The sequence below is a fragment of the Meriones unguiculatus genome, chromosome 1, assembly GCF_030254825.1.
Source record: "Meriones unguiculatus strain TT.TT164.6M chromosome 1, Bangor_MerUng_6.1, whole genome shotgun sequence".
In the NCBI taxonomy this organism is placed as follows: domain Eukaryota; kingdom Metazoa; phylum Chordata; class Mammalia; order Rodentia; family Muridae; genus Meriones; species Meriones unguiculatus.
In genome coordinates, this window is record NC_083349.1 from 180,424,173 (window position 1) to 180,448,574 (window position 24,402).

The following is a 24,402-nucleotide window of genomic DNA, read 5'->3' on the forward strand; positions in this document are numbered from 1 at the left end:
GATGAGTACCGGAAGTTTTATTGGGTCCGGGTTGGGTCAGGGTCCCCCTCTCCATCATCCCGCGGCCGTGCTCAGCGCCCGTTGCTGGGCGCGCGCAGCTGCCCCATCATGTCGGCCAGCATGCGGTTGCACAGCGCGGCGTAGGGGTTGAGCAGCACCAGCTGGCGCCGCGCGAACAGGCTGCCCAGTCTCGCCGCTTGCTCGAAGTCCCTGCGGGCGTCTTCGTCCCGGCCCTGAAATCGCGCCAGCAACCCGCGCTGCACGAAGCTCTGGCGGGCGGCGCGACCCCGGCCGCCGCTCAACGTCACCGCGCGCTCCAAGTCCTCCAGGGCGCCTGTGGGCGACGGGGGAAGGGCGCGGGGTCAGCGAGGTGCTGGCATCTGAATCCCAGCCCATCGCGCGGAGCAGCCCATCCTCTCCTTTCAGAACCTGCCTTCTTTCAGCAGACTTCTGAGCAACGAGGGGTTATCATTCCTAACAAGGAGATGAAGGTTTGATAGAACTGGCTTGGGGGCAGTCCAAGGGCAAAGCTGAGATCAAAGTCCAAGGCTCGCCCCTGGCCTTGTTCCTGGTATGTTCTACCACTGTTGGACCCAAACGTAAATGTTGCCTAGAGGATTTGGTCATTATGTCAGTGAATCTGCCAACTGCCATATAGCTGTAGGTCACACAAGTAGCCTAGCACCTACTGGGTGCCTGGTGAATCCTAGAGTTCAAAATATATATATAGATCACTAGATATACAACTGTTTCCTGCTATAAACTCAGTCTCCTCTTTTTCAATGTCTATTGAGGGTGGTGCTCTTCCCATTTTCTCCTTCATTATCTCCATGGTCTTCATTGCTGTGTATCTAATTTCACTGGAAGAAGGTCATGGAGCCAGAGCTGGCTGCACTGTTTTATTTTTGTGATTCTCAGAGGAACGTACTTGGATTGAGTCTCAGAACTCAGCTGGAACCTTAGGCAGCCAGCTTAGGGGTCCCCCAGCTGCTTTCTTTGGAACCCTGCTTCAACCTGTATTCTCTAGTGTCCCAGAGAGGCTGCCAGGACCCTGCACTGCTCAGCTCTGTCCCGGAGAAAGGCTGAGCTTCCTGGTTCTGGCTCTGGAAACACAGTAGAGCTATGCTCCCTACTCTACCCAGACTGCAGACTGAGCAATTCTGGGACCAGCCATTGCTCAGTTTCCTTCTCCACAGCTACTCTGCAGGAATCCAGGTAGAGTCACCTCTGTACCTCTGGACTTTCCATCTGTAGGTTGTCACCAACAGCCTGTGGCAGAGCTCTTGGGCATCTTCTACTGCCATTAGGAGGAGTCCAAATTCTCTAGGTTTTAGGAACATCCCCACCAACTAGTCCTATCTACAACCTGGTTCTCTACCAGGCCTCTGGCTTACACTTTCACATCCACCTGGCCTCCAACTGCTAGGACTGTTCCTTCTGTCCCATGCTCACCATTCCGGGAGCAGAAATCTGAATATATCAGGTTTGATCAAATTCCCCAAGTGACAACCCCCTTCTCAATCTCACACTTTTAGTTTGCTACCTCTGGGTCTCTGCCCACCTCTACAGGCCTCAGCTTTCTGTCCTTCCATGGGGCCTACTCCAGCCAGCCTGGCCTGGAGATCTGAAGCTCCCCAGGGCCTATGGATGCTTTCTAGGCTGCTAGGAACTATATCAACCAATTCTTCATCTTTCAGTACTTGCCCTTCAGGAACAGGTCCCATGCTGCTCCCTCTCAAATTTGCCTGCAACTACCTAATTATGAGCTCCCTGGGGAGCAGTTTCGTGGGATTTAGAGCCCCACCATTTGGTCCATGAGCAGAGCGTAATAGTCTCATAAAGCTAGCAGAACACACACCATCTTAGATTTTGTAGGTAACAACAGGGGTGCCAGGGAGTTTAGTTCCCATCTTCCTTTGCTCTTATGCCACAACCAACTCAGCTCTGCCCTTCATGGGAGGGGTCCTTTCTGTAGAGGCTCTCTGGTGCCTTGCCCTCACCTGCCACGTCCCCCTGGAGCCGCCGGGCTTGGGCCCTGTTGTTGTAGGCAGAGGCTCTCTCGGGTAGCAGGGAAATGGCTTCACCAAACTTCTGCAGGGCTGTGTGGAGATCCCCAGCTTCTGCCGCCCTCACTCCCTGCAACTCCAGGGCCTTGTACTGCTCCAACTGTGCTTGAGGGAAAACTCCATCTACATCAGGGAAGAAATAAGATGGGGACAGATATACAGCAGGGAAGAAAACTGAAATGTCACTGTGGGCTTTGGCACTATGACACCTGAACCAGAGCTGCCTGGGTGTGGGTCAAAGCAGGGGTAACATGCAGAGTGTGTGTGTGTGGGGGTGTAGGAGTAGCTGAGGAGGTCCGTAAAACTGGGAGCTAAAACTGGCTAAGACACCTGAGAAAGACTGGAGTGGCTCCTGTTGGCCAAGAGAAGATGAACAGTCTGCACACTGGTGACTTGGTCTACACCACAGCCCCAGGTTGTGGAGCTTAGATTTGAACCCTTTTCCTTGGCTTTTTGGCTTGTCCTCATTTTGCTTTACATGCTGCCTCTGACACAAAAGCCACCATAACCATCCCAGGTTGTGAAAGTCACTCCCGATCGGTCCTTCAGTATTTTGGCCTAAAGCTTCAGTACGGATCAGGTTTCACTCCTGCAGAAGCAGAGCCCAAAACATCATTATCAGGCCCTGGGTCATGCTGTTCCTTTGGAAGAGCTAGCTCAGCATCTGGCTTATAACAGTGCTTAGCAAAGGAAGCGTTGCCTGTTTAGTAAGCCGCCATTCTGTTGTTTGCCTTCCTTCCTTGCTAGGGGAATGGTATGTGTGAGACAAGCCCTGTGTCAAAGATCTGAGAATTTGTCGTCAGCAAGCACAATTAAGCTTGGATTAACGGGAGGTTTTGGTGGTAGGTTTAGAGGTCTGAGACTCAACGACTGAGTTTGGCCTTTTCTTGGTGGAGCGACTCCTGCCAACACCTGACCTGGGCGCACTGAAATTCAGAGGACCTCTCTAACCTCAATCTCTTCAGCGCGGAATGAAGGGTTTGACCTCACCACATCCTATAGGAAAGCCTACAGGGTAGACGCCAATGTCAAAGCTTACCTTCATCTCCCTTCTCTGCTTCTTCCAGGTCCAACCCAACAACATCTCCAAATGGGGCATTAGGGTTGAAGATGGCCTGCAACACTGCCTGATCATTTGGAGTTCCCATGGTGCTTGGCTCCAAAGTCCCAAACAGCAACTCAGGGTATAAGGGAAGATGGGGACAAGGTAGAGGTGGTTTTGTTTGGGGACTGCCCCCGAGTAGGGAGGGGTGAATTCCAATCCTTGGTTCAGTCTGAGTGGCCAGGGCTAATGACCTTGGCTTAGTGTTTTGTTTTTTTTTTTTAAAACAACTGAACCCTCACCTCCAATACAGAATAAACAAACCCTGTTTTCAGCCTTAAGGTGGAGTGGATCATGGAAAGTATCAATATGCTTTTATTATTTAAAAACCAGTTCTTAACCTATTAGAGGAAATAGACAGTAATGGAGTCCTTCTACCAGAACCCATTGGGTCCTCGACACACATCACTGCTCAGTGAAGGGGTACGCCGCTGGCAAGGGAACTGCATGATTCCATCTTAAAGAAGGAAGGTTGGGAGGTACCAGGTTACCCATTCACAAGCTCCTCCCTTCTCCACCCCACCAAGGCCAAAAGGAAGCTCATCAGAGTGCAGCAATAAACTTGACATGTTTATTAATTAAACTATCACTTAAATAAAAAAAAGTGCATAGAAAATAAACATGTTTAAAAACTCCTTTTTTTTTGTTTTTACAACTATGTACACTTTTTACTTTTACATTCAGTCTTTCGTAGAGAGCTTTCAGCATTATTATTTTTTGAACTATTAAAGTATTTTCCTTCATCCCTGTCTCAGGGAGTTAACACTGATGGACTTTAGACACATTTTCCTCCCTCCCCCCCATTTTTGTCTCTAACCAGAAGCTTGGAAGAACACAAGGAAAAAAAAAAAAGGGAAACAAAACAAAACAAAAACCCCAAAAGATCCGTTATACATGATACAGTTGTTGAGAAATGTCTTATTCTAGAAACGAAGCTTGTCATTGTTCAGCTCTTGAAACAATTATTCAACTACCTGTATTTGCTAAGGAGACTGTTAAAGTTCAAGAAAAGAAACACCACAAGTCTATTTTCTTGGTTGAAAGACAGAACTAGTGTACCTCAGAACAAGATACCAGAAAGCACAGAACACAATTTCCCCTAAATGCAGGTGGTAACCCCAACATTCATAACCGAAAGTAGAGAGACGAGGAGTACAGGTACCGACTGGCAACATTCACAGGCAGGAAGAACCCAGGTGACACCATCTCTGCATTGCACTCTGATTTTGGGGACAGGCATCAGTTATCCCTAGTAGGAATCAGAGGCACCAGGAGCCTGACATTTTCCTGCCTTGACTAGCAACTGTAACACAATCCTTATCTATAGTGTTAAGAGAAGTAAAAGCCATGGACTGAACTAGGCTTTGTTACAATGGTGCATTCCTATATTAGTTCCTATATATATATTTATATTTATTTGAAAGCCAAAACAAACAAACAAAAAAAGGGTTGCAAGTTTTCAGAGTGTGAGACTTGACTGGTATTCATGATCGGCACAAAACTATCTGCTCAATAACTTTGTATTGCTTTAAAATGAAGGAAAGGAAACGTAAATTACACCCAGCCCTTTGCAATGACCCGCTTTTCCTTAAAAACAAACAAACAAACAAAAAATAACGGTTTCTATGAAAAAGAATCCCAAAGCCAATAAAAGTTGACATCTGATGAGGCTCTGACCTTTAGTATTTTCAGGTATTTGATTGAGCATCAGTCCTTAAGAAAGATACATTCATTAAAAGATTTTTTTGTATGTGTGTTGTATTTTTTTTTTCATTTTCAGTTTTCTTTTTTCTTTTTTTTTCTTCTTTTCTTTAAATCAAGGTTGCTGCATGGCGCTCATTGGATTGGCCGGGGTGAGGCTGGGGGGGTGGGGTGGTTGACAGAGGTGAGCTGGGTCCTGGTAAAGGAGTTTGGGTTGAAAACCTAAGAGGTACCAAGGCTTCCCCCTTAATTGATTGGTCTAAAAACGGGGGATAGGGGTGAGGATGGGGTGTTGTGCTGGACACGGTGGCAGCAAGGAAGGAGCCCAGGGACCAAGTTCCGGCCAAAGGGTCAGCGCCATGCAGCTATTCCGGTTACACAGTTGTCACTGGCCACCAGGAAATGCAGCCACAACAGGTTCTAGCAGCAAAGCTGAACTGAGCTGGCTCTCCGAGAACCTATGAGGTCCGCAGCTGTCACTCCTGGGGATGTGGGTTGCCCCTTGGGGGATTCTTGGGAATGACCCAGCGCAAGTCCTCAACCTGCACTTTTGTGCGGAGGTTCTCTTGGTCACTTTCAAAATGAAGTCAGTCGTGTTCTGGAGACAGCTGTGCCTTTGTTTTGTTGCCTTTTTTCCCTCTTGTGGGGAACTCTGGCTTATCCCCCAAGTTGCTGGCAGGTATGCTGAATTTTGGCAATGGACTCAAGGCTGAGCTGAAAAGAGGGATTTCTTGTTTCTGTGGTTGACAGTGGGTGGGAAGGCAAGGCAAACCATCTGCAGCTGGCAGGAGGAGGAAAGGTGGTTCCCCCTGTCCTCAGGGATTGGGGTTGTAGAAAGAGGATGAGGAGGGGCTCACAGTACAGCACGGCCTAGCAGGGCAGTAACTAGGTCTGTTAGCTGAGTTTTCCCCACCCTCTGACTGGCCTTTGGGTCTCTCTCAAGATGAATGCATGACCCATCAGTGCATTAATCGTTTCAGTAACAAATGCAGCTTAATTTTTCATTAAAAAAAATAGGAATACAAGGATTTACAAAAAAACCTCACACAGTGCAATAAGAAAGAAACCAGATACTAGTGGAACCCCTCGGGCCACTGCATCTTGTTCGTGGGCAAAGGAGGGTTGGGAGGTGAGGCCTGGGTAGAGTGCTTTCCCCAGTCCCCTGCTGGCACTTCTCCGATGACAAGGAAACCTCTGCCATCCTGGCCACAGTGCTGGGCTTCCCACACGACAGTGGAAACAGTGACGATGTTCCAGCAAAGCCACCAGACAAAGTTCTTAAGGTCATGGGAGAAAAGGGAGCCCAGGATGGAAGGCACAGCAGAGCCACAAGTCCTGGCAGAGTTCTGGGCTGCATCATATTGCTTTGCTGACTTCCATCAGAGAAAGGGTGGCCCGCCCTCCACTTGGACTACGCTACCCTGAAACCTTGTGGCAGGTGCAGAGATCTGCTTGATCGTGAGTGGTCATACTGTGCTTCAGGTTCAACAGGACGCCCCCAAGAGGGCATGAGGCGGTCTGTGGGTTCTTTGCAGGTACAAGGACTTGGTGGGCAGAGAAGGAAAGGAGATGATCTATGATGGCAAATGTCAAGTTGCCAACTTGTTGGATGCTAACTCTGAAGGAGAAAGGTGAAGGTACTGGAGTGTGCCACTTGGCACTCTGGTGCTGATCCAGAGGGAAAGGAGGGGTAGTGCAGCAAAGAGGAGGAGAAACTGGTGTGCCAAGGTACTACTGTAGCCTCATCCCTTGGCCATGGAGGGCAGTGGCCTAATGGAGCGGGTGACCTTCCTTCTCCATTACAGTAAAGAGCAGACCCAGGGAACATTTATGTCAACGGGCACAAACAAGCTACACATGGAACAACAAAAAGTACACCTTCCAGGGGGAAGTTGGGCAGGAAAAACCAGACTTTGTGTGGACAGCTGAATATTTTCTCTAACTTCATCCTATGAAAATAAAAAATCATTAAAAACCGATCTTCTTTTAAATTAGGATAATACCACGGTTTAAAAAATAGCCTCGTCATAAGTGCTTCTCCCTATGAAGTGCTTCGCATAGAAAAATATACAAAATATATTTACATTTATAAAACCTTAAATAGTAAACTGTAAACAGAACAGAGTAAAATCCAATGACTTAATTTAACAGGTTCAAGACACTGTCTTGGGGGAAGAAAGAAATATTTGCTGCTGTTTGTCCACATCCTAAGGAGTAATCAGGGCAGTAGTGTCATTAAATTTGCTTAGCCACAGGCTGCACACAGGTGGCACAGGTCCCTCAACATTTGCAGTCTGGGCCCCCAAGTTTGGGGCCTTGAAATCTGGTTAGTGTTCTTTCAGCTGGACACTGGCCATCTGGAAATTCATCTTCCTATGCCTCAAGCAAGGGAAAAGAAAGTAAGCATGCCCTAGGAAGGGCTGGGGCCTATCCTGGTTATTATACTCTGGCTGCTGCATGACTCAAATCCTATTTAAGTATCCTTTAGCCTCTTATTTTTTGTTTCTTTAAAAAAAAATCTTGCTGCATGTATCTCTTTAAAAATCTCAATGGAGCTTTATGAGATCTCCAAATTCGGTCTGGTTATGGCCAATGGCTCCTGTCCACTTCTCCACCTGGAGTGCTTATAGGCTCAGGGGACTTTCTGTATGCACTTCCTATACCCAATAGGGAGTGTCCTTGAGCAGGGAGGCATGTCCTGCTACCCAGAAAGAAGAATGGGAAAGCAGCAGATGAAGGATGGAGGAGGGGGAAAAGGGAATAAAAAGAAGGGATGAAGAGGGAGCCGCTCCTATCGTCAAGAAAGGTCACTGGCTGCGATAAGGCTCACAGGGTAACACTCCCACTTATAGCCACAGGCTCAATGTTTGGTAATTAATTGGCACAACCCCAAGACAGCCTTTTGACACCAGAGGTGCTAGGAAACCGTCTCCCAACCAAAGTGAACTCGTAAGTGGGCAGATAGTAGGGAAAACCACCAGACCATCTGTTTGTTCAACACATGGCCACAGGTCAGGCCTCACTGGCAAACCACCAGGTATCCCACCAGCCCTACATCTGGGGTCTTGTCTGACCCGTTGCTTCTAGGGCTTGGGAGAGGGCTATGGTGAAGATGACAACTGCTCTCTGAGGATACGCTCAGACCCCATCGCCCACTGTAAATAACCCTTTCATGCTCCTTCCAGGCAAATATCCCAGGAACCCATTTCCCACGTTTGACAACAACCAGAGAGGCCCCAGGAGAAAGCCAACTGTGGATCTTGTCTCTGACACCCCTCTCTCCAAGACTATGATCACATGATGTATACATGGGACATTAGGGTGCTCAGCCAGAGGACCCGCAACTGCCCGCTCAATCCTGGAGCTCCTAGCTGATGGGCAGTCCTTCAGCATGGCTTTGGATGGCCCTGGGTCCTGGTACTCCATCACAGGAAGATAAACAACTTCAGTTCAGGAACTTCCGGCATTTCTTGGCGCCACAGTTGCAGGGTAGCTTGTTACTGGCGTCCTCAATAGGGAACTTATAGTCATAGGTGAGCTCCTCCCCTCGGTAGATCTTACGCATGGCGAAGATGACAATGTGCTTCTGCCCGTCGATATTGATGACCCGGGAGTAGCAGTTAGGCTCACAAGAGTGATTGATGAAGCGGGCAGCGTTTCCATGCATGGTGGCATCCACCACCTCTGAGTCATCAATTCGAAACATGTAGCAACCAATGCCCTACACATGAAGAAAGAAAAGGGCCATTTTATTATCTATCAATTCACTAAATCAAACCTAAAGACTGCCAGACAGGCAAACACTGCACTACTACTGAGCCACATTCCCAGCCCTGAATTTACTCTTCAAGTGCTATGGGACGTGGGTGGATAACGTCAGAGGATAACTTTCAGGAATCACATCTCCCCCTCTACCACACGGGTTCTGGGGACATAATTCAGGTAGTCAGACATGGCAGCAGGTACCTTTACCACTGAGCCATTTTAATTTTGAGATAGGACTTCCCTATGTAGCCCAGGCTGGCCTTGAACCTGAGGCTTCCCACGCCAGTCCAAGTGCTGGGATGACATCATACCTGGCTGAACTCATCATCACTCAGGTTTAAGAACAGTTCCTCTGCTCTCCTGATATTACCTACAGCCAAAGAGGAGCCAAATTTCTTCTCAAATTTTTTCTTTTAAAATTTACAAATTTCTCTTAGTACCTATTTTTTTTTAACATGCTTTGAGGAGGAGTCTCGAGATTATAAGTGCTATACTACAGGAAGACTGTAACGTCACAATAAAAACCTGAAACTCCTGTAGCCATGTACTTTTGATCCTGGGATCTATAGACCAATCATCAGAGAGCACCTTTATTTAATAATCCTTAGGAGTTCAGAACACTTGTGCAGCTCATCACAAAGTAAGATGTACAGTATGTTTTTAAAAGTTTTTGTGGCCTACAAAACAACAACATCAACCACCCACCGCTGGAGTGAAGGCATGTTGTTATTTCTTTTGGATCCCAGGAGCATGCTTGGAGTTGCCAGCCCCTTCCTATAGCAAAAGAGAAGAAGCTAAGGAGTGAGCCGCAGCGCTCACCTTGCTGTCGTAGTATTTCTCACGCTTGTCAGTCTGGATGGAGCGGATGACATTGCCGGCATATTCAATCACCATCTCACCCGCATCGATATTTCTCTTACAGAAAAGACCCCGACCATGGATGGGAGACCTAGGCCACAGAGACAAACACTTTTAGATTTATTTATTTTTATGAGTATGAGTGTTTTGCCTGCATGTACATACATAAGCATATATACATAGGCAAATATTAGTATTCTGACACTCTGCTGCCCATGGAGGTGAGAAGAAAGCACTGGATTCCTTAGAAATGGAGTTGTCAGCAACTATGTGGGTGCTAAGAACCAAACCTAGGTCCTCTGCAAGAGCAGTTAGTGCTCTTAATGGTAGAACTATCTCTCCAGACACCAAGACACCAAACTTTCAAATTAATTGTGTGAGTAGGTGAAGAAAGTCTGCTGGTGTCCAGTACAGACAGACACCTGGGGGAGGGAGGTCTGGCCCTATCTCATTTGTGTGTATTAACTGTACTGACAAATTGCTGAATACCAATGACTTCTCCACGCTGCAGTCAGTTGAAACAGCAGAGTCTAAAAGTGAGATTCTTGTTTAGCACCAAGAGCTGTAGGAGTATGACACGTCAGACACAATACGTACAGTAAATCCCTCAATGACTGAAGGAGAGAGATCCCGCTAGAGTTGCTTGGAAAAATATTAATATTCTGACATTCTATAACCGCAGCCCTACCTGTAGACACCAACTGCCTCCTTAGAAGTCTTTTTTAAATGCCGGAAGCGCATCGGCATTGGGAGATCCATGCTTGTTGCCCGCCTAAGGGAGAAGAATGCCATTGTGAACTCAGTGTTCTGAGGGAACTGAGGACTCCTACAGAGTGAGCATACTTGCTCAGGATCAGCTAAGAGTACCTCAGACTTTCCCGTCTCTGCCCTCTGAGAAGTCAACACATTTGAACTCATCTTGGGCTTTCTTGAGACAAGGTCTTTGTGGCCCAGGCTAGCCTCAAATTTGAGGCAATACTCTTACCTCAGCCTCCTGAGTGCTGGGACCACAGGCGCGGGCCCATGCTGACTAGCTCCATATCAACACACACAGCTCTTTAGGACAATGGTGACTATATATGAATAGCTATTAGAATAGCAAACTGTTAAAGAAAACATGCATCTTATAACTATTCAAACTTCTTGTATTTCATAATCTTTTTTTTTCCCTTTTCTTTCTTTTTTTTCTGTTGTTTTTTTTTCATGGCAGGGTTTCTCTGTGTGGCCTTGCCTGGACTTGCTTTATAGACTAGGCTGGCCTCAAACTCACAGAGCTCTGCCTCCCTGAGGGCTGGAAATAAAGGTGTGAGCTACCATGCCTGGCTCTATTTTATGTTCTTTTTGTTACCATTCAGCTATTGCTATTACAGTGTAAACTATGTCTCCGTCTTCCAAATGTCACCCAAGGAACTGCCATCCCATCAGACAGTACCCTGAAGCACTGGGGTGAAAGGAGGATTTTTTTTTAAATTTCATTTCATTGATTTATTTTATGTGTGAGTGTTCTATCTGCACATACATCTGCATGCCAGAAGAGGGCATCAGATTCCAGTATAGATGGTTATGAGCTTCCATGTGGTTGCTGGGAATTGAACTCAGGACCTCTGGAAGAACAGACAGTGCTCTTAACCTCTGAGCCAGCCCGAAAGGATAATTTTTATATTGTTTTGTAGAGAAAGGGTCTTTGTAGCCCAGGCTGGCTTTCAACTTAAGCTCAGAATGCCATTGGGGATGATCTTAAACCTGAGATCCTCTTGCTAAAATCCAAATCCTGGGATTACAGGTGTGTAGCACCCCGACAAGCTGAACAGAGGAGTTCTAAGACTACTAACAAATTTCCAAATACTTAATGACTGTCACGCTACAGCCTACTACAAGAGGCAGTAGTCTAAAGTGTATTACACTAAACGCATGTTCAATGGAAGAGCTGCCAGAGTATGCAGTGTCAGGAGATTGGACATGACTTACCGGGCAGACTTCAGTTGTACCTCCTCCTCTTCCTCGTCGTTAGGGTTGTATTCAGGAGGCTGTCGATGTTTAGAAGCCAGGAAGTTAAACATGTCAAATGCTGACTTCCTGGAGCCAAAAGATTAAGTTTGTTTTTAGAGAAACATTCTAGTGCAGGAGTAAAGATGGTACCATTATTACCGAAGATCTCAAACTGTGACAAGAACTGTCTTTAGATAAGCAACCACTTATATGAAATGATCATAAAACAAAATGAACTTGCCTCAGGTGGACCTCAGCTCTAGCTGAACCGTGAGGGTTCAAGGGAGGCTCATTGGCCTCTTCTGGTTTGTGGAAACGGAATTTGTAATTCCGACAGTGCTTGGCACCAGACAGCTGCTCAATCAGGAACACAACTGCATCATGGAGAATCCCCAGCATCCTCAAGCCGTTCACACCTGTAGGATGGAAGGCACCTGGCTGGAGAGTGGTGCAGCCAACAGGAAGCTGCACAGTGTTAGCACATGGCTGTGTTGGGTAGCCAGAGACTACCCAAGGGTCAGAGACACCAGACTATTTAGAAATTAACACCAGAATGCTACTGAAATAATGCCAGATACATCTATCAGTATAGATGAATATTTACCATAAATTGCTCATACCAAACTCCGGCCTGACTTCTGTGTGCCATATGTATAGACGTTCCATAAGCCATTTCATGCTCACAGTGTCCACCACTGTAGGAATCATCAGCCTTTTTGGTAAGACTGACCAGAGCCTTGTATATTCTAGGTAAGCACTCTGTTACTTGAGCTTTATTTAAAGAGAGTGAACTAGCTTAGTCTTAGAGCACTTAACATACCCCAGGTCACATAGCTAGTGTGCTGGGGTTTTTACAGTGAATGTAAAGCGATATACTTCACAGTGGCTTTGTTTTCCTCAGCCTCAGATGGTGTAAGCATTAAAATTTTCTCTTTATTTTATAAAAACATTTCTACAAATCTGTTGCCACGGATGGCGGAAATTTCTGTTTGTTTGTGGTTTTTTTGTTTTTGTTTTTCAAGACGGGTTTCTCTGTGTAGTACTAGCCAGCCTCAAACTCAGAGATCCGCCTGGCTCTGCTTCCCTGAGTACTGAAATTACAGGCATGTGCCACAGTGCCCAGCTGCATGAAAAGTATTTTTAAAGGGAAGAAAACCAGTCAAAGAAAAGAAACAGTAGCAAACAGCTAATGCTCTATACCTTTTTATTAAGTACATGATATTTCAACTAAAGTATGACTTTTTAATGCCTCTGAATATGGCTGTGTGGAGTGCTTGCCTAGTATGCGTGACATCCCAGGGGGTTCAATCCCCAATACTGTAAAATGTTCTGACATTATTACTAGATACAGACAGAATATTGTGGATAAGATCTCCATTTTAGGATTGTGCTTGTACTAGGATCATATACAATTCCATGAAATACCAGGTTTATGCTTGTGGCTCATTTTGAAATGAAACTCTTCGAATGTAGAGTTAGGGATGGGACTCAAGCCTCTCAGGAGTAACCACTGGGCTACACACCCCAGTATAGAAAGGAACCTTGTAAACGTACTGACTGAAAGAAGATAGTCACAGATCAGAATTTCACTTATATGAAATATCCAGATTAGGCAAATCCGTAGATGCCAGAGCTAGGAACGGGGATTAGGTTATAAGACAGTAACACACAACTGAAAAAAAATCACTGAATTATATTTATATGGGTAAAAAGGATGGTATATAAATTACATCCTAAAGGTGTAAAAAAATACATCTTGAAATTTTTTTAATAGTTTTTATTTTTTTTAGATTCAATGCTGTGACTTATACTAACAAATTGCCAGAATATTTGGAGGCTATAGCAAAATAACAGCACCAGCCTTTACCTGCGAACGAGAGCTGCTTCAGGCGGGCGTTTGATCGTGCTTCTTGGACCTTATCTGTCAGTGACTTCCAGGCATCTGAAAGCAAACAAGAAAACTGTAGGTGGAAAAGAATTGGTGCCACCATGCGTTACTGCCACCCGCATGCATGGTCACTGGTGGGGGAATCACGCTGCTTCTGATATCAGTGCTGTTATTTTTCTCGAAGTCAGTTCAGTATGTGAGAAGCAGCCAGATACACTATTCAGCAGGGTTTCTTTTTTACTACAGGCCAGAATAGCAAGGACACTCGTACTTTCTGAACCCCCAAAGTATTCATATCCCTTGATGCATCACCACACCTAACCTTAAAATTAATTTTTTAAAAAGGTAAGCAGGGATGGGTGTGGGGGTGTCTACCTTTAATCTCATCTCTCTGGAGGCAGAAGCAGAAAGATCTCTGTAAGTCTGGTCTACACAGTGAGTTCCAGGCCAGTGAGGGCTACATAGTGAGACCCTGTCTCAATAACAAAAGTCAATACACAGAAGAACAGAGTTCATTATGATCCCTTTTCCTTTTGTTTTTAATAGAGATAAGGTTTCACACTGTAGCCCAGACTAGCCTGGAATTTACTGGGTTACCCAAACTGGCCTTGAATGTATGACAATCTTCTTGGCTATGCTTCAGCAGTGCGGGGATTACGGGTATGCTCCACTATGCCTAGTTGCACTCAGCCTTATCACATCTTTACACATGTTTATCACTGTACTTTTAGGGCTCAGACTTTGGGTTTTTTTTTTGTTGTTGTTTTGAGACAGGGTTTCCCTGGGTAGCCCTTGCTCTCCTAGAACTCACTCCAGGCTAGTCTTCAACTCACAGAGGTCTACCTGCCTCTATTTCCTGAGTGCTGAAATTGAAGGCATGTGCCACCACTCCCAGCTCAGGACTCATACTTTCAAATTCTTTCTTATTTAATTAATTTAAGCTGTCTTAACTGCATTGCCTAGGCTGGTCTTGAATGAATTCTAAGGTTCAAGCAACCGTCTGCCTCAGGTGCCACAACAGCTAGGATAGAAGCCTGTACTGTCACGTCCAGGTCTAAAGTATCACTGACTGTTCTCTCTACTTCTCAGAGCCACACAGTCACCAAGTCTGTGCACTTTCCCTTCTTTTCTTTTCCCTGTGGGCATTATTACCTGGTCTCTACTACAGTAATAATAATAATAATAATAATAATAATAATAATAATAAATCTTATGCTTCCCAATGTCTGTGACTCAGTGTTCTCCTACTCTCTAAGGTGCTGGGATCAAGCCAAAGGTGAGCACTGATCTGTACCCCAACCCTTTTTTTATTGATTCATACATCATTCATTCACTCACTTATTCACTCATTTTTGAAAAGGTCCCACTAAATTGTACCAGGCCTGGTTCCAGCCTGTCTTGTAAGGAGCTGGCATGCTGAACTTCCTGAATTTCTGCTTTTATTATACACACAAATTTCAAAAGTCTCATAATTTGTCACTATGGACTAAACTGTAGTCCAACTCACCTTCCAATTTTCCTTTCACTGTTCAAAGTTGTTTACCCATACAACAATACTCCAAACCAAAGTTTTTCTAAAAACGTTCCATTCTCTTTATGGAAAGTTCCCTGCATGCTTCTTCAGCTAATCCAAATTCCACTTCTCCCTTTAACTGGATCTATTGTTTTGGTCATCTTTCTAGGTTTTGGATAACCCTGACTCACCCACAGTGAGCTTTCATTTCTTTCAAAATCCCAAGTACTTAACTGCCTAGCAGGTCTTCACTAGTTCTCCAACAGCTAGTGAACACCTAACAAGCTAGGGGCGAGCAAGTGAAGTCCCAGCCTTTACTGAAGCGCTCAGGGCTACATGAGTGATACTAGACCATAACAGCTGCATGGATGGCTGATCTGCTGCAGGAGAGAGCCAGAGAGCACAGCAGAGAGAGCACATATGAGAGCCCGTGGGGAAGAGATGCACTGTGGGTGCTTGGGAGGGGGTAGGGGATAAACTGCAGAGAGCAGTGCCACTAAGTGTGCCACACAACCTGTAGCTCTTAACGCTTCTGAAGAATGACAGCTGCTTCTTCAACAAGGCAAGCTTCTCCTGCAGAGAGAAGTCGCTGTCCTAACAAGCCACTCACCTTCAATACTTTCCGCACAGATCTGAAAGCCATCATCACTTGAAATTTCAAAAACAAGTCCTTTCTTGGGCTTTTTTTCAGTAATGCTTTCCTTCCTCTTTTGTTCTTGCTGGAGCCAAAGCATCAGTGGAGAGCTGAAACTGTTTTCTTCTTCTTCTGCAGCTTTAGGTTCTATGATGGGAAAACAAGGGCCAAAGTATTTGCTAAAGCCAATGTGCACCGAGTGCTATATGCAGAATGCTTTACCCCAGTGGTTCTCAACTTGTAGGTTGCAAACCCTTTGGGAGTAGAACAATCCTTTCTTAGGAGTCACCTAACTCCACTGGAAAACACAGATATTTGCAGTATGATTTACAACAGTAGCAAAATTATAGTTAGGAAGTAGCATGAAAATCATTTTATGATTGCAGGTCACCACAGCATGAGGAACTGTATTAAAGGGCCACAGCATCAGGAAGGTTGAGAACCACTTGCTCTACACGCATCACCTCCATTTCTGAGGACATGCTGTAGCTGGTGCTATACCTACTCACCAGTAAGAGCATTGAGGCTCAAGGAACTTGTCCTGGGTCACAATACCAAGTACTAAAACAGTGTGTGCATGTGTGAGTGAGTGTGGGAACATGTGTGTGTGTGAGTGGTGTATTTAATAGATCTTTTTGTAGCAAAGCTTCTGGTGTATTCATGATTATTTTTTCCCCATACATAACCGTTCTCAACAGGGTCAAGGCCAGGCCAAACAAAAATCCCCTTTCCTCTATGTGAATCATTAATTATGTCTCAGATACTCTCCTAGGAATGTCACCCATGTGACATTATCTCATGTAAGCCTCACAACCACCACCACCACTGAGATGTGTTACAATTGCCCCCCCCCTTTTTTTTTGAGATAAGGTCACTATGTAGCCCTGCCTGGCCTGTAGCTTGCTATGTAGAGCATGCTGCCTGTCTTTGCTTCTCAAGTGCTCCTGCGATACCAAGGCCAGCCTGAGTCCTTTTTAAAGGTAAGAAACTGAGCTGGGTGTGGTGATGCCTGTCTATAATCCTTACTGTTCTGAGGCTGAGGGAAGATGCTCAATGGTAGTTTGGGCTACCCCTAATGTTCTAGGTCAACTAGGATAACACAATGAGATGAATGAATGGCAATATAAACAAATACGGGGAAACTGAAGCAGGCCAAGTAAAAGCCAGGTTCACACAGCTAAAGTAATGGGATTTGAACCTGTCTAGTTCTGGAGATTGTACTCAGCTACCATGCCTGCCTGTAATCAGAACTCAGGCCTGAGGACCTGGCCAACCAGCAGGATATGGTAACAGCCCAAATCTCAAGCCTAAGTCCTTTTCTTCTGAAAGTCACTTTGTTTCTATTTCGAGACAGGGTTTCTCTGTGTAGCCATGCTGTCCTGGAACTCACTCTGTAGACCAGAAAGCTGAGACAGAATTTGAGTTTCCTCAAACTCCTAGAGATCTGCCTGCCTTTGCCTCCCAAGTGCTGGGATTAAAGGCATGCCCAAGCACTGCCCAACTCTATTTACTTTTCCAACAGCTCACTCTGAAGTCCAGGCTTAACTTGGGCCTTACTATGACTTCAAACTCATGCCAACTTTCCTTCCTCTGTCTCCTGAAGCAAGTGCTTGGGTTCTAGAGTGTGTACTATGCTAATTGTAAAGTGGCAAGTCGCACTAGGCCATATCCAAAGAGCTGTGAGATGCATGTGGTTTCATCATCAAATCTAACTACCTAAGAGAGATTGCTCTAGTTTCTCAAAGGGAATTTACACTAAGATGTCATTTAGATATGAGAAACAACTCAATAGACAACTAAAGGTTATCACCAGCTACCTAAAATGTCAATGTCCTTCAAGTTAGTGTAGCAAAAGAGGATCCACCCCTGACAGGTAATGACAGACAGCACAATTGAAGACAGCTGGACCAAGTTTTACTCTATGACTTTACACTTATTAACTTCTTGGGACTTTGGTTTGCTTCCTCCCATCTAGACTATCAGAAGACAATGCAGGCAATTCTCTTGTGTTTTAGGTAGCACAGGCTGCCCTCAAGCCTGTTATGTGACTCAGTCTCACCTTGAACTCACAATTCTGTCTCAGTTTCTCAGGTGCTGGGGTTACATGTGTGCACCACCATGGCTAGCTTGCCTGTATGATTTTTAAACAGTTCTTATAACTTTAGAGTTCTCTACTATAACCTAGTAATCAACCACATACCTGCATTTTCTTGCTCATTTGCTGGATTCTGTGTTGCCTTAATCTCTGGAAGAGCAGCCACTGGTCTGAATGAAAATAAAACCAGACATGAGAAGGGAGGCCAGATGGTTTCGACTCAAAGATAAAAACTGTTCACAATCTGCCATATATCCTGTCAGTTATTTAAAACATCTACTAAGAAAATGAACATAAAGTGCTTTAAAATCTTTTATTTATTAGTGTTGGGGGGGGGGTGAGTGTATATGCCTGGGTGTTGAACATCTCCTTCCACTGTGAGATCCAGGAATCAAGCGTAGGTCATCCAGTTTTTAAGGTTTTTAGTGTACCTGTGTGCAGTGACTGCATGGGTACCCACAGAAGCTAGAGAGGCCAGGTACAGGTGCTGTCAGAACGGGAAGCACCTGTAACTACTTTGCCATCTCTCCAGCCCTAAGACCATGTTTTATGAGATTTCTTCCCAAACACTGGCAGTATCTGATCTTGAGATTTTGGATTGTGCCTCTAAAATTTTTCTCAATCTTACAGTACACATAAGTACAAAGTCACTTTTCAGGACAGCATTGCAGAATTTACCTAACTTAGCTGGTTTAACTGAAAATCTAGGTAAGCTGCACGAACCATCTATTTTCATCTTTTCAAATTTACTACCTTCCCAAACAGTCCAAGTACATACTAATAGGCATGTGGCTAACTAGTTACTATAGCAACTAGTAAATCACCGTAAATTACTAAAGATTAACAACAGCAAAGAAACAACTGGAACACAACATGGACACATGTCAGCCCGGGAGGAGGTATATAAAAACAACTAAGCGAAAAAATAAGAACAGTAAATACAGCGGAATCGATTTACTATAAATGCTAATTGTAGGTGGCAAATTGTACTAAGCCAGATTGAAAGAGCTGTGAGATGCATGTGGTTTTATAATTAAATCCCAACTACCTAAGAGAGATACTTAATATAAATAGAAAAGTAGGTACACATGTTTATATAAGAGCATACACACATAGAAATATATGCAGAATAAAACCAAACTATGGGGCTGGAGAGATAGCTCAACAGTTAACAGCATTAGCTGCTCTTCCAGAGGCCCTGGTTCAATTCCCAACACCCACATGGCAGCTCACAACTGTCTGTAACTTCTGTTCCAGGGTATCTGACAGCCTCAGACAGGCAGACATGCAGCTGAGACATCAAAGTACATAAAATAAAAATAAATAAATTAAAAACAAAACAAACAACAAGAACAAAACACAAAACCATTACTAAAGTCACTTCTACGGAACAGACTGAGAAGGGCTGAGAAAGACAAACAGCAACCAATAGAAATTATTTAAATAATTCTAGCTTAGAAAAAGGAAAAAAGGAGGTGGACCAGCAAGACAGCTCAGAGAGTAAGATGACTTGCTGTACCAGCCTGACTGCCTGCATTTGTTCTTTGGAGCCTTTATAAAGGCAGGAGGAGAGAAATGATGGCACAATATTGTCTCCTGACCTCTACACATATACCACACAAGTACATCTACACATAAAAAATAACAAATATAAATTTAAAAAAAATTTTAAAAATCCACCTGATTTTTGTTTTACAAGTCTGCATTTACTTTCATTAAATTAAAACAAAAACTCTTTTTTTTTGGGGGGGGGGCGTGCGCAAAGTCTCAGTATGTGGCTTTTGCTGGCCTCAGCCTCCCCAGTTCTGGGATTAAAGATCGCCATACCATGAGATGCCTGTCACGAACACTTCTGACAACAGAACAAAACCCAATGCAAATCAGAAGGAAGCCTATTTCACATGTGGTGGACATAGAGATGTCATCTGCAGCTCACCCTGCAGGCTGCCCACACTCCTTCTGTGATGGCTGTTCCACTCCAGCTGTGTCCTGCTGTTCCCTGTCGGCTCTAGGAGTCCTAAAACAGAATCAGTTGTATCTTTTTAAGAAACCACCAGCAAATACGCATTGGACAGATAAAGCTCACAAGCCTGCAACATTAGCTATGGTCACAAATAGTGACCAGAGAGGGCACAAGGACTGTCCAGTGGAAGAGTAGTGTCCTCTATGCTTTATATGTGTACTTCCAATACAGTTTTTAGAACAGAGATGACTTTATGAGACTCCACAGCAGGAGCACTCAGCAATCAGACAGGACTACCATTCCCTCAAATGCCACAAACCTCACAAAATAGAACCAAGTAGTCAGCGCTGTCTAAACTCAAAGGACAATCAAACCATCTACTGATAAGCTAGCTTTTGCACCACTGATCACTACCTAAGCCTAGGTGATAAAAACAATTCCTGAGCACATCGTGTGCAGTGTCACACCCAGAGCACACAAACCCGCAGCAGCAGAATGAACCTGCACATCACTTACCGAGTGACTGAGGGCTGGGGCACTGGCTTGGCTTCTTGGTCTGGAATGTGTGCTTCGGAAGAGCTGGTCCGCAAATGGGAAACTTTGTGCTTCTTGCCATTCCCCTTGTCTAGGGGCAGCTGAATCCGCTTGACTTTTGGTTTTGGTTTAGTGGGACCTGACACTGAGGAACTTGCTGACTGCTGTCCAGAGGATGGGGAGCTCCCTGGAGAGGTGGAGCTGGCTTGTTTAGCTGAGGGCAAAGCCTTGCTCTGCTCTAGCCTCACCCCGTTAGGAGTGTCTGCTGTCTGAGTGAAGTTGGATGGCTGGGTCCCTGGAGCAGAATCTGGATCCCGATCCCGCTGGGAAGATGGGGTAGCGGTTTTGCCAGCTAAGAGCTGGTTCACGCGTGGTAGCTTATAGTGTTCTTCAGTCTCCCCAGGAGGGGACACAGCTGTCATGCCTGTAGTCTGAGAAGAGGGGAGCACACAGATGCTAGGTGCTGCTGTCATTGCAGCAGTGGAGGGAGTCTGTGAGGTCCCCAGCTGTGGGAACATTCCTGAACTTGGCGGTAAAGCCACAGGCTGGTCCTGAATGCCCAGGCTCTGCTGGCTGGCTTTGATTAAAAGATGGCTTATTGAGCCAATATCTGGGGTCCCAAGCAACCTCTGGTTAGTTAAGGTGACATGTCCTGGAACTGATGTGCTATTTGTAGGGGTTGTTGTAGTTTGCATGGATACCACGTTCAGGACGGAGGAACCGGATGCCAAGGCAGACACAGGCCCGGATGTGAGGTGGCTCGTATCCTGGCTTATTGTTGATGAGCCCGCCACTGTGGCAGTGGTTCCGCCCACACTCTGTGGTGGTAAAAGGGGTGCCTGTTCAAAATACATGATGCCAGATTTAGATCTTTTTATGATGTTGGGGACGGTTCGGTGAGATGAAGTGTTAAGTGACCCCAAGTCTAACAGACTGGGGTGGTTGGAAAGCTGGGAGGGTGTGAAGTTAATCAGTGTCATGTTAGAGACCACATCCGAAGGGGCAATGTTTGAAGGGGCACTAGAGGGGGCAAGTTTTTTATTCTTTCGAGTGTGCAGACGAGATATGGGTCTTTTCTTGAGTCCAGAGGGTGGAGTGGCCACTGTGGTAGTGAGGTCTGTCCTCTGGTTAGCTTCTGAACCCAAAAGCTGGGGATCTGGAGGAGGCTGAACCCCAATAAGTAGGCCTGAAGGAGGACTGCTGATGTTGGGTGGGAAACTACTTTGAGCAGCTGCAGGGAAGGAATGTAAGTGCTGGTGATGAGGCATGGACAGCAATCCTTTGCTAGCAGGAGGGAACAGAGACTGAGAAGGTGGCAAGCTTGGATTTAGTCCTGTGGTTAGGGTAAGCCCACTTCCCATGGGCCCCAATACAGAGGTATTTGTCTCCATCACACTGGGTGTAGAGCTAACAGGAGAGGTCAATTGGATTTTTTGGGTCACTCCATTTGGAAGAGTTTGGAGAACATAAAGTGGCTGCATGTTCTGATTAACAACAATGAGTTTCTCAGTGGCTGGTTTCAGGTGGGGTGGAGTGGTCTGGACAGCTGCATTAGAAATCTGAGATGGGCCGGGGCTATCAGTAGAATTGGGCACATACTTCTGGTTCTGGATGGGAACAGTAGGGGAAACAGGTACCTGAAGGCCAGGAGTGCTACTGTTTCTAGTTAAATCCTGACTGTTGCCATGACCTTGTTCCACTGAACCACAAGGAGGGCTGGAGATATGGTCTGCATCCATGTGTCCTTGGATGAAGTGATCAGGAGTCATGTGGCCTTCAGGAGTGGGGTCTACTCCTGGGCTTAGCAGTGCTGGGTCACCCTCAGTAGAGGCTACAGACTTTTCTGTGATGGTCACTCGCTTCTCTCCTGAATCTGAGATTACGGCCAGTCTGCTGGGATTCTGGCTAGGTACAGTGGGACTACGGGTGGTCAGGACGGAGAGGTCAGATGGCAGTTCAAGAGGCAGCTCAAACTGCTCCTCTGCTGAGATGGAAGAGGAGACACTACTGTCCACAGGCTCCGTCGCTGGCAGCTGCTGAGAAAACACTTCAAAAAGACCCATATCCTTTTCCCGATTACTGTCCAGTCCCAGCCCTTCACCGAGAGTCAGGAGTTCAGAGGACGATGACTCTGGGCTCTCACCCAGAGCCTGCATGGATGGTGTATTCTTTAGTACAAAGTCCATGATGTCTGAAGGAAGGATATTCCCACAATCATCGCTGTTGTTATTGTCAGAGTCTGATTTTAGGAGCTCAGTGTTGTAGGTGTCCAGTAGGTTCTTGTCTGAGGGGGTACTCGTGTGGACTCTGCGGCTTGATTCCAGGGAGCTGAGCTGAGCTTCCAGAGAATCCTGACCCTGTGCTTTCACCCTGCTTACAGAGTGGCAGTTATCCAACTTTGGCTCATTTTTGTGGCCAACAGTACTCTTAATGACGTGCTCTTTCTCTCCAGCATCTTCAGGCCGATCAATCTTTAAGTTTTCTGTTCCATTTTCTTTCCCATTTCTTTTTGGAATCTGGTTGCTCTTCCTGGTTGTGGCAGTGACACTAGTATCACTCTCTGTCCCATCATCAACACCATCCAGCTGTGAAATTTTCGGAAGATCACACTGTTCCTCCTCCCGAAATAAATTATGGGATGCTAGCCGCTCCTCTCCACCTGAAGAAATGACTGTTCTGGTGAAGTTGTAATAGTATAAATCGTCTTCATCTGATGTGCTCAGGTCATCAGCCCCATCCACCTGTCCTTCCGCTGACCTCTTTCCTCGCTTTTTCCCAGTGGAACTGCTGTAGAATGGAATGTCTTCTTCACCGTAAGACCTGACTCCATAGAGTGGAGTGAGCCCGAAGAACATGTTAGACCGCGCCCGGGCACTGCGGCGGGGGTACCGTCTCTTAAAAGAGCTGTCCTCCTGAGGTTTGGGGCCATCTGGAATCATCAGGTTTCTGTCCTGTTCTGGAAGATTCTGGTAGTTGTTGTTTTGAGGATCTTGGGATGAGGTATTGTTGGGGCTCGGCTGAACCCCGGGGCCAGCTGCTGGACTTCTGGAGGCCGAGACTGGCTCTGCTGGACATGCCGACTCTATGTGTACAGGGGAGTTGGGGCCACTTTCTTTCTGAGTATTTTTCGGCTGATTCTCACTTTCCATTTTCAGAGGTGTTACTTTAACAGAGCACTTCCGTGGAGCCTGCAGCTCCTTGGAAGATCCTTCTACTTGTGAGGACTGACCTTTAGGAACTCCTGAAATAGGAAGAACTTTATCCCCAATCTTATCAGATAAAACATTATTACATGGCCTTTGACCCAGAAACCCAGGAGTCAACACCTCATCAGCAAACTCTGGCTTCAGTTTTCCTTCCTCACCAGCTGTCACCTGACCAGGTTCCAAAAAGGATCTAGTGGAATGCTTTTCTTTGCAAGTCTCTTTAGAAGACTTTTTCCCTTTCTGTCTCCTGTCTCTGGAACTAGGTCCTACATGTTCATGCAGAATGGATGGCCTGTGGCCCACACCAGGGAGCTTCAAGGTTTTGATTTCACCATCTTCATTTGGAGAGGGCTTTACTGACTGGGCAGAATCCACGTGCTGGTCTCGGTCACTCCTTTGCCCCTTCAAGTGGAGCTGTGGGTAGGAGACAGTCTCTTTAGAAGAAAATGGCACTGAAGAAGGTTCAGCGAAAGTGCCGATTTTACTAACATTTAGTTCTCCAGGAGTTGTGTTATGAAGCTGCGGTAGCAGTTTAGGAATCCCAGGGTGAGCCATGTTATGTCCAGATCCATCTGAGCTCTTGGAGCCTGGAGCTCTGTTTTTCTCTCCCTTTAATGAGGAGCCCTTGGGTACCACATCTGAAGCACTAGACCGCTTCAGTTCAGAGGATGAAGATCCATCCAAATGACTGGGTTTGGAGCCTCCAGTGACTACTGTCCTTTGAGAACCTGAAGAGGTGGAAGTGCTGTGCCCTACATTAGCACTTGAATTCAACAACCCTACGACGCGATCAGTTGCTTTGGCACTTGACTCAGGATTTGTAGCAGTCCCAAGGCTGGGGACTGAGGAAACACTATTCCTGGAGTAGACACTCCCAGTTCTCATTGGAGACATTATCCGGAGCTTGGACCGCAGCGGCGATAAGGAGGAAGTGCTGTGACGCCTGGAGCCAATGCTCCGAAGACCAGATGAGAGCAAAGGATCGCCGACTGTGACGATTTCATGAGTGGTTGGTGTAGGACTTCCTGAACAAGGGAGAGAAGAGTGAGAAAGTTGATCAAAGACAGAACAAATGTGTCAAGTCACTA

General features: G+C 45.8%; 2 protein-coding genes across 9 annotated transcripts in view; both read right to left on the minus strand.

Moving 5' to 3' along the window:
* Position 1: 1 nt before the first annotated feature.
* Ttc36 (tetratricopeptide repeat domain 36) lies at positions 2 to 3,325 on the minus strand. 2 transcript variants are annotated; one of them, XM_021637962.2, is made up of 3 exons: positions 3,106 to 3,297; positions 2,001 to 2,189; positions 2 to 334 (listed from the first exon to the last, which is right to left on the minus strand). In XM_021637962.2, the coding sequence occupies exons 1-3, from the start codon at positions 3,212 to 3,214 to the stop codon at positions 72 to 74; spliced, it is 561 nt and encodes a 186-aa protein (XP_021493637.1). In that variant the 5' UTR covers positions 3,215 to 3,297; the 3' UTR covers positions 2 to 71. The 2 variants fall into 2 exon arrangements, with proteins under 2 accessions (XP_021493637.1, XP_060228847.1); XM_060372864.1 differs by lacking the exon at positions 2,001 to 2,189 and having other exon boundaries at positions 3,106 to 3,325.
* Positions 3,326 to 3,725: 400 nt separating this feature from the next.
* The window catches only part of Kmt2a (lysine methyltransferase 2A), an 81,837-nt gene continuing 61,160 nt past the window's right edge, over positions 3,726 to 24,402 (minus strand). For 6 of the 7 annotated variants that reach the window (XM_021637959.2, XM_060372787.1, XM_021637956.2 and 3 more), the window contains 10 exons: positions 20,091 to 24,339; positions 19,548 to 19,628; positions 17,717 to 17,781; positions 15,493 to 15,663; positions 13,349 to 13,423; positions 11,723 to 11,897; positions 11,461 to 11,568; positions 10,181 to 10,264; positions 9,454 to 9,583; positions 3,726 to 8,590 (listed from right to left, as the gene is read on the minus strand). In XM_021637959.2, the coding sequence (XP_021493634.1) occupies positions 8,315 to 8,590; positions 9,454 to 9,583; positions 10,181 to 10,264; positions 11,461 to 11,568; positions 11,723 to 11,897; positions 13,349 to 13,423; positions 15,493 to 15,663; positions 17,717 to 17,781; positions 19,548 to 19,628; positions 20,091 to 24,339 (5,414 nt within the window). In that variant the 3' untranslated portion in view covers positions 3,726 to 8,314. The remainder of the gene's footprint in view (positions 8,591 to 9,453; positions 9,584 to 10,180; positions 10,265 to 11,460; positions 11,569 to 11,722; positions 11,898 to 13,348; positions 13,424 to 15,492; positions 15,664 to 17,716; positions 17,782 to 19,547; positions 19,629 to 20,090; positions 24,340 to 24,402) is intronic. The other variant, XM_060372779.1, reaches the window with a different exon arrangement.

Bases quoted from the DNA above. Each gene is read 5' to 3' on its own strand.
- Ttc36 (XM_021637962.2), bottom strand. From the start codon at position 3,214: ATGGGAACTCCAAATGATCAGGCAGTGTTGCAGGCCATCTTCAACCCT. The intron at 2,190-3,105 runs GTAAGCTTTGAC...TCCCTGATGTAG, and splicing joins AGCAGAGAAGGGAGATGAAG to ATGGAGTTTTCCCTCAAGCA. The intron at 335-2,000 runs GTGAGGGCAAGG...CGTCGCCCACAG, and splicing joins GCTCCAGGGGGACGTGGCAG to GCGCCCTGGAGGACTTGGAG.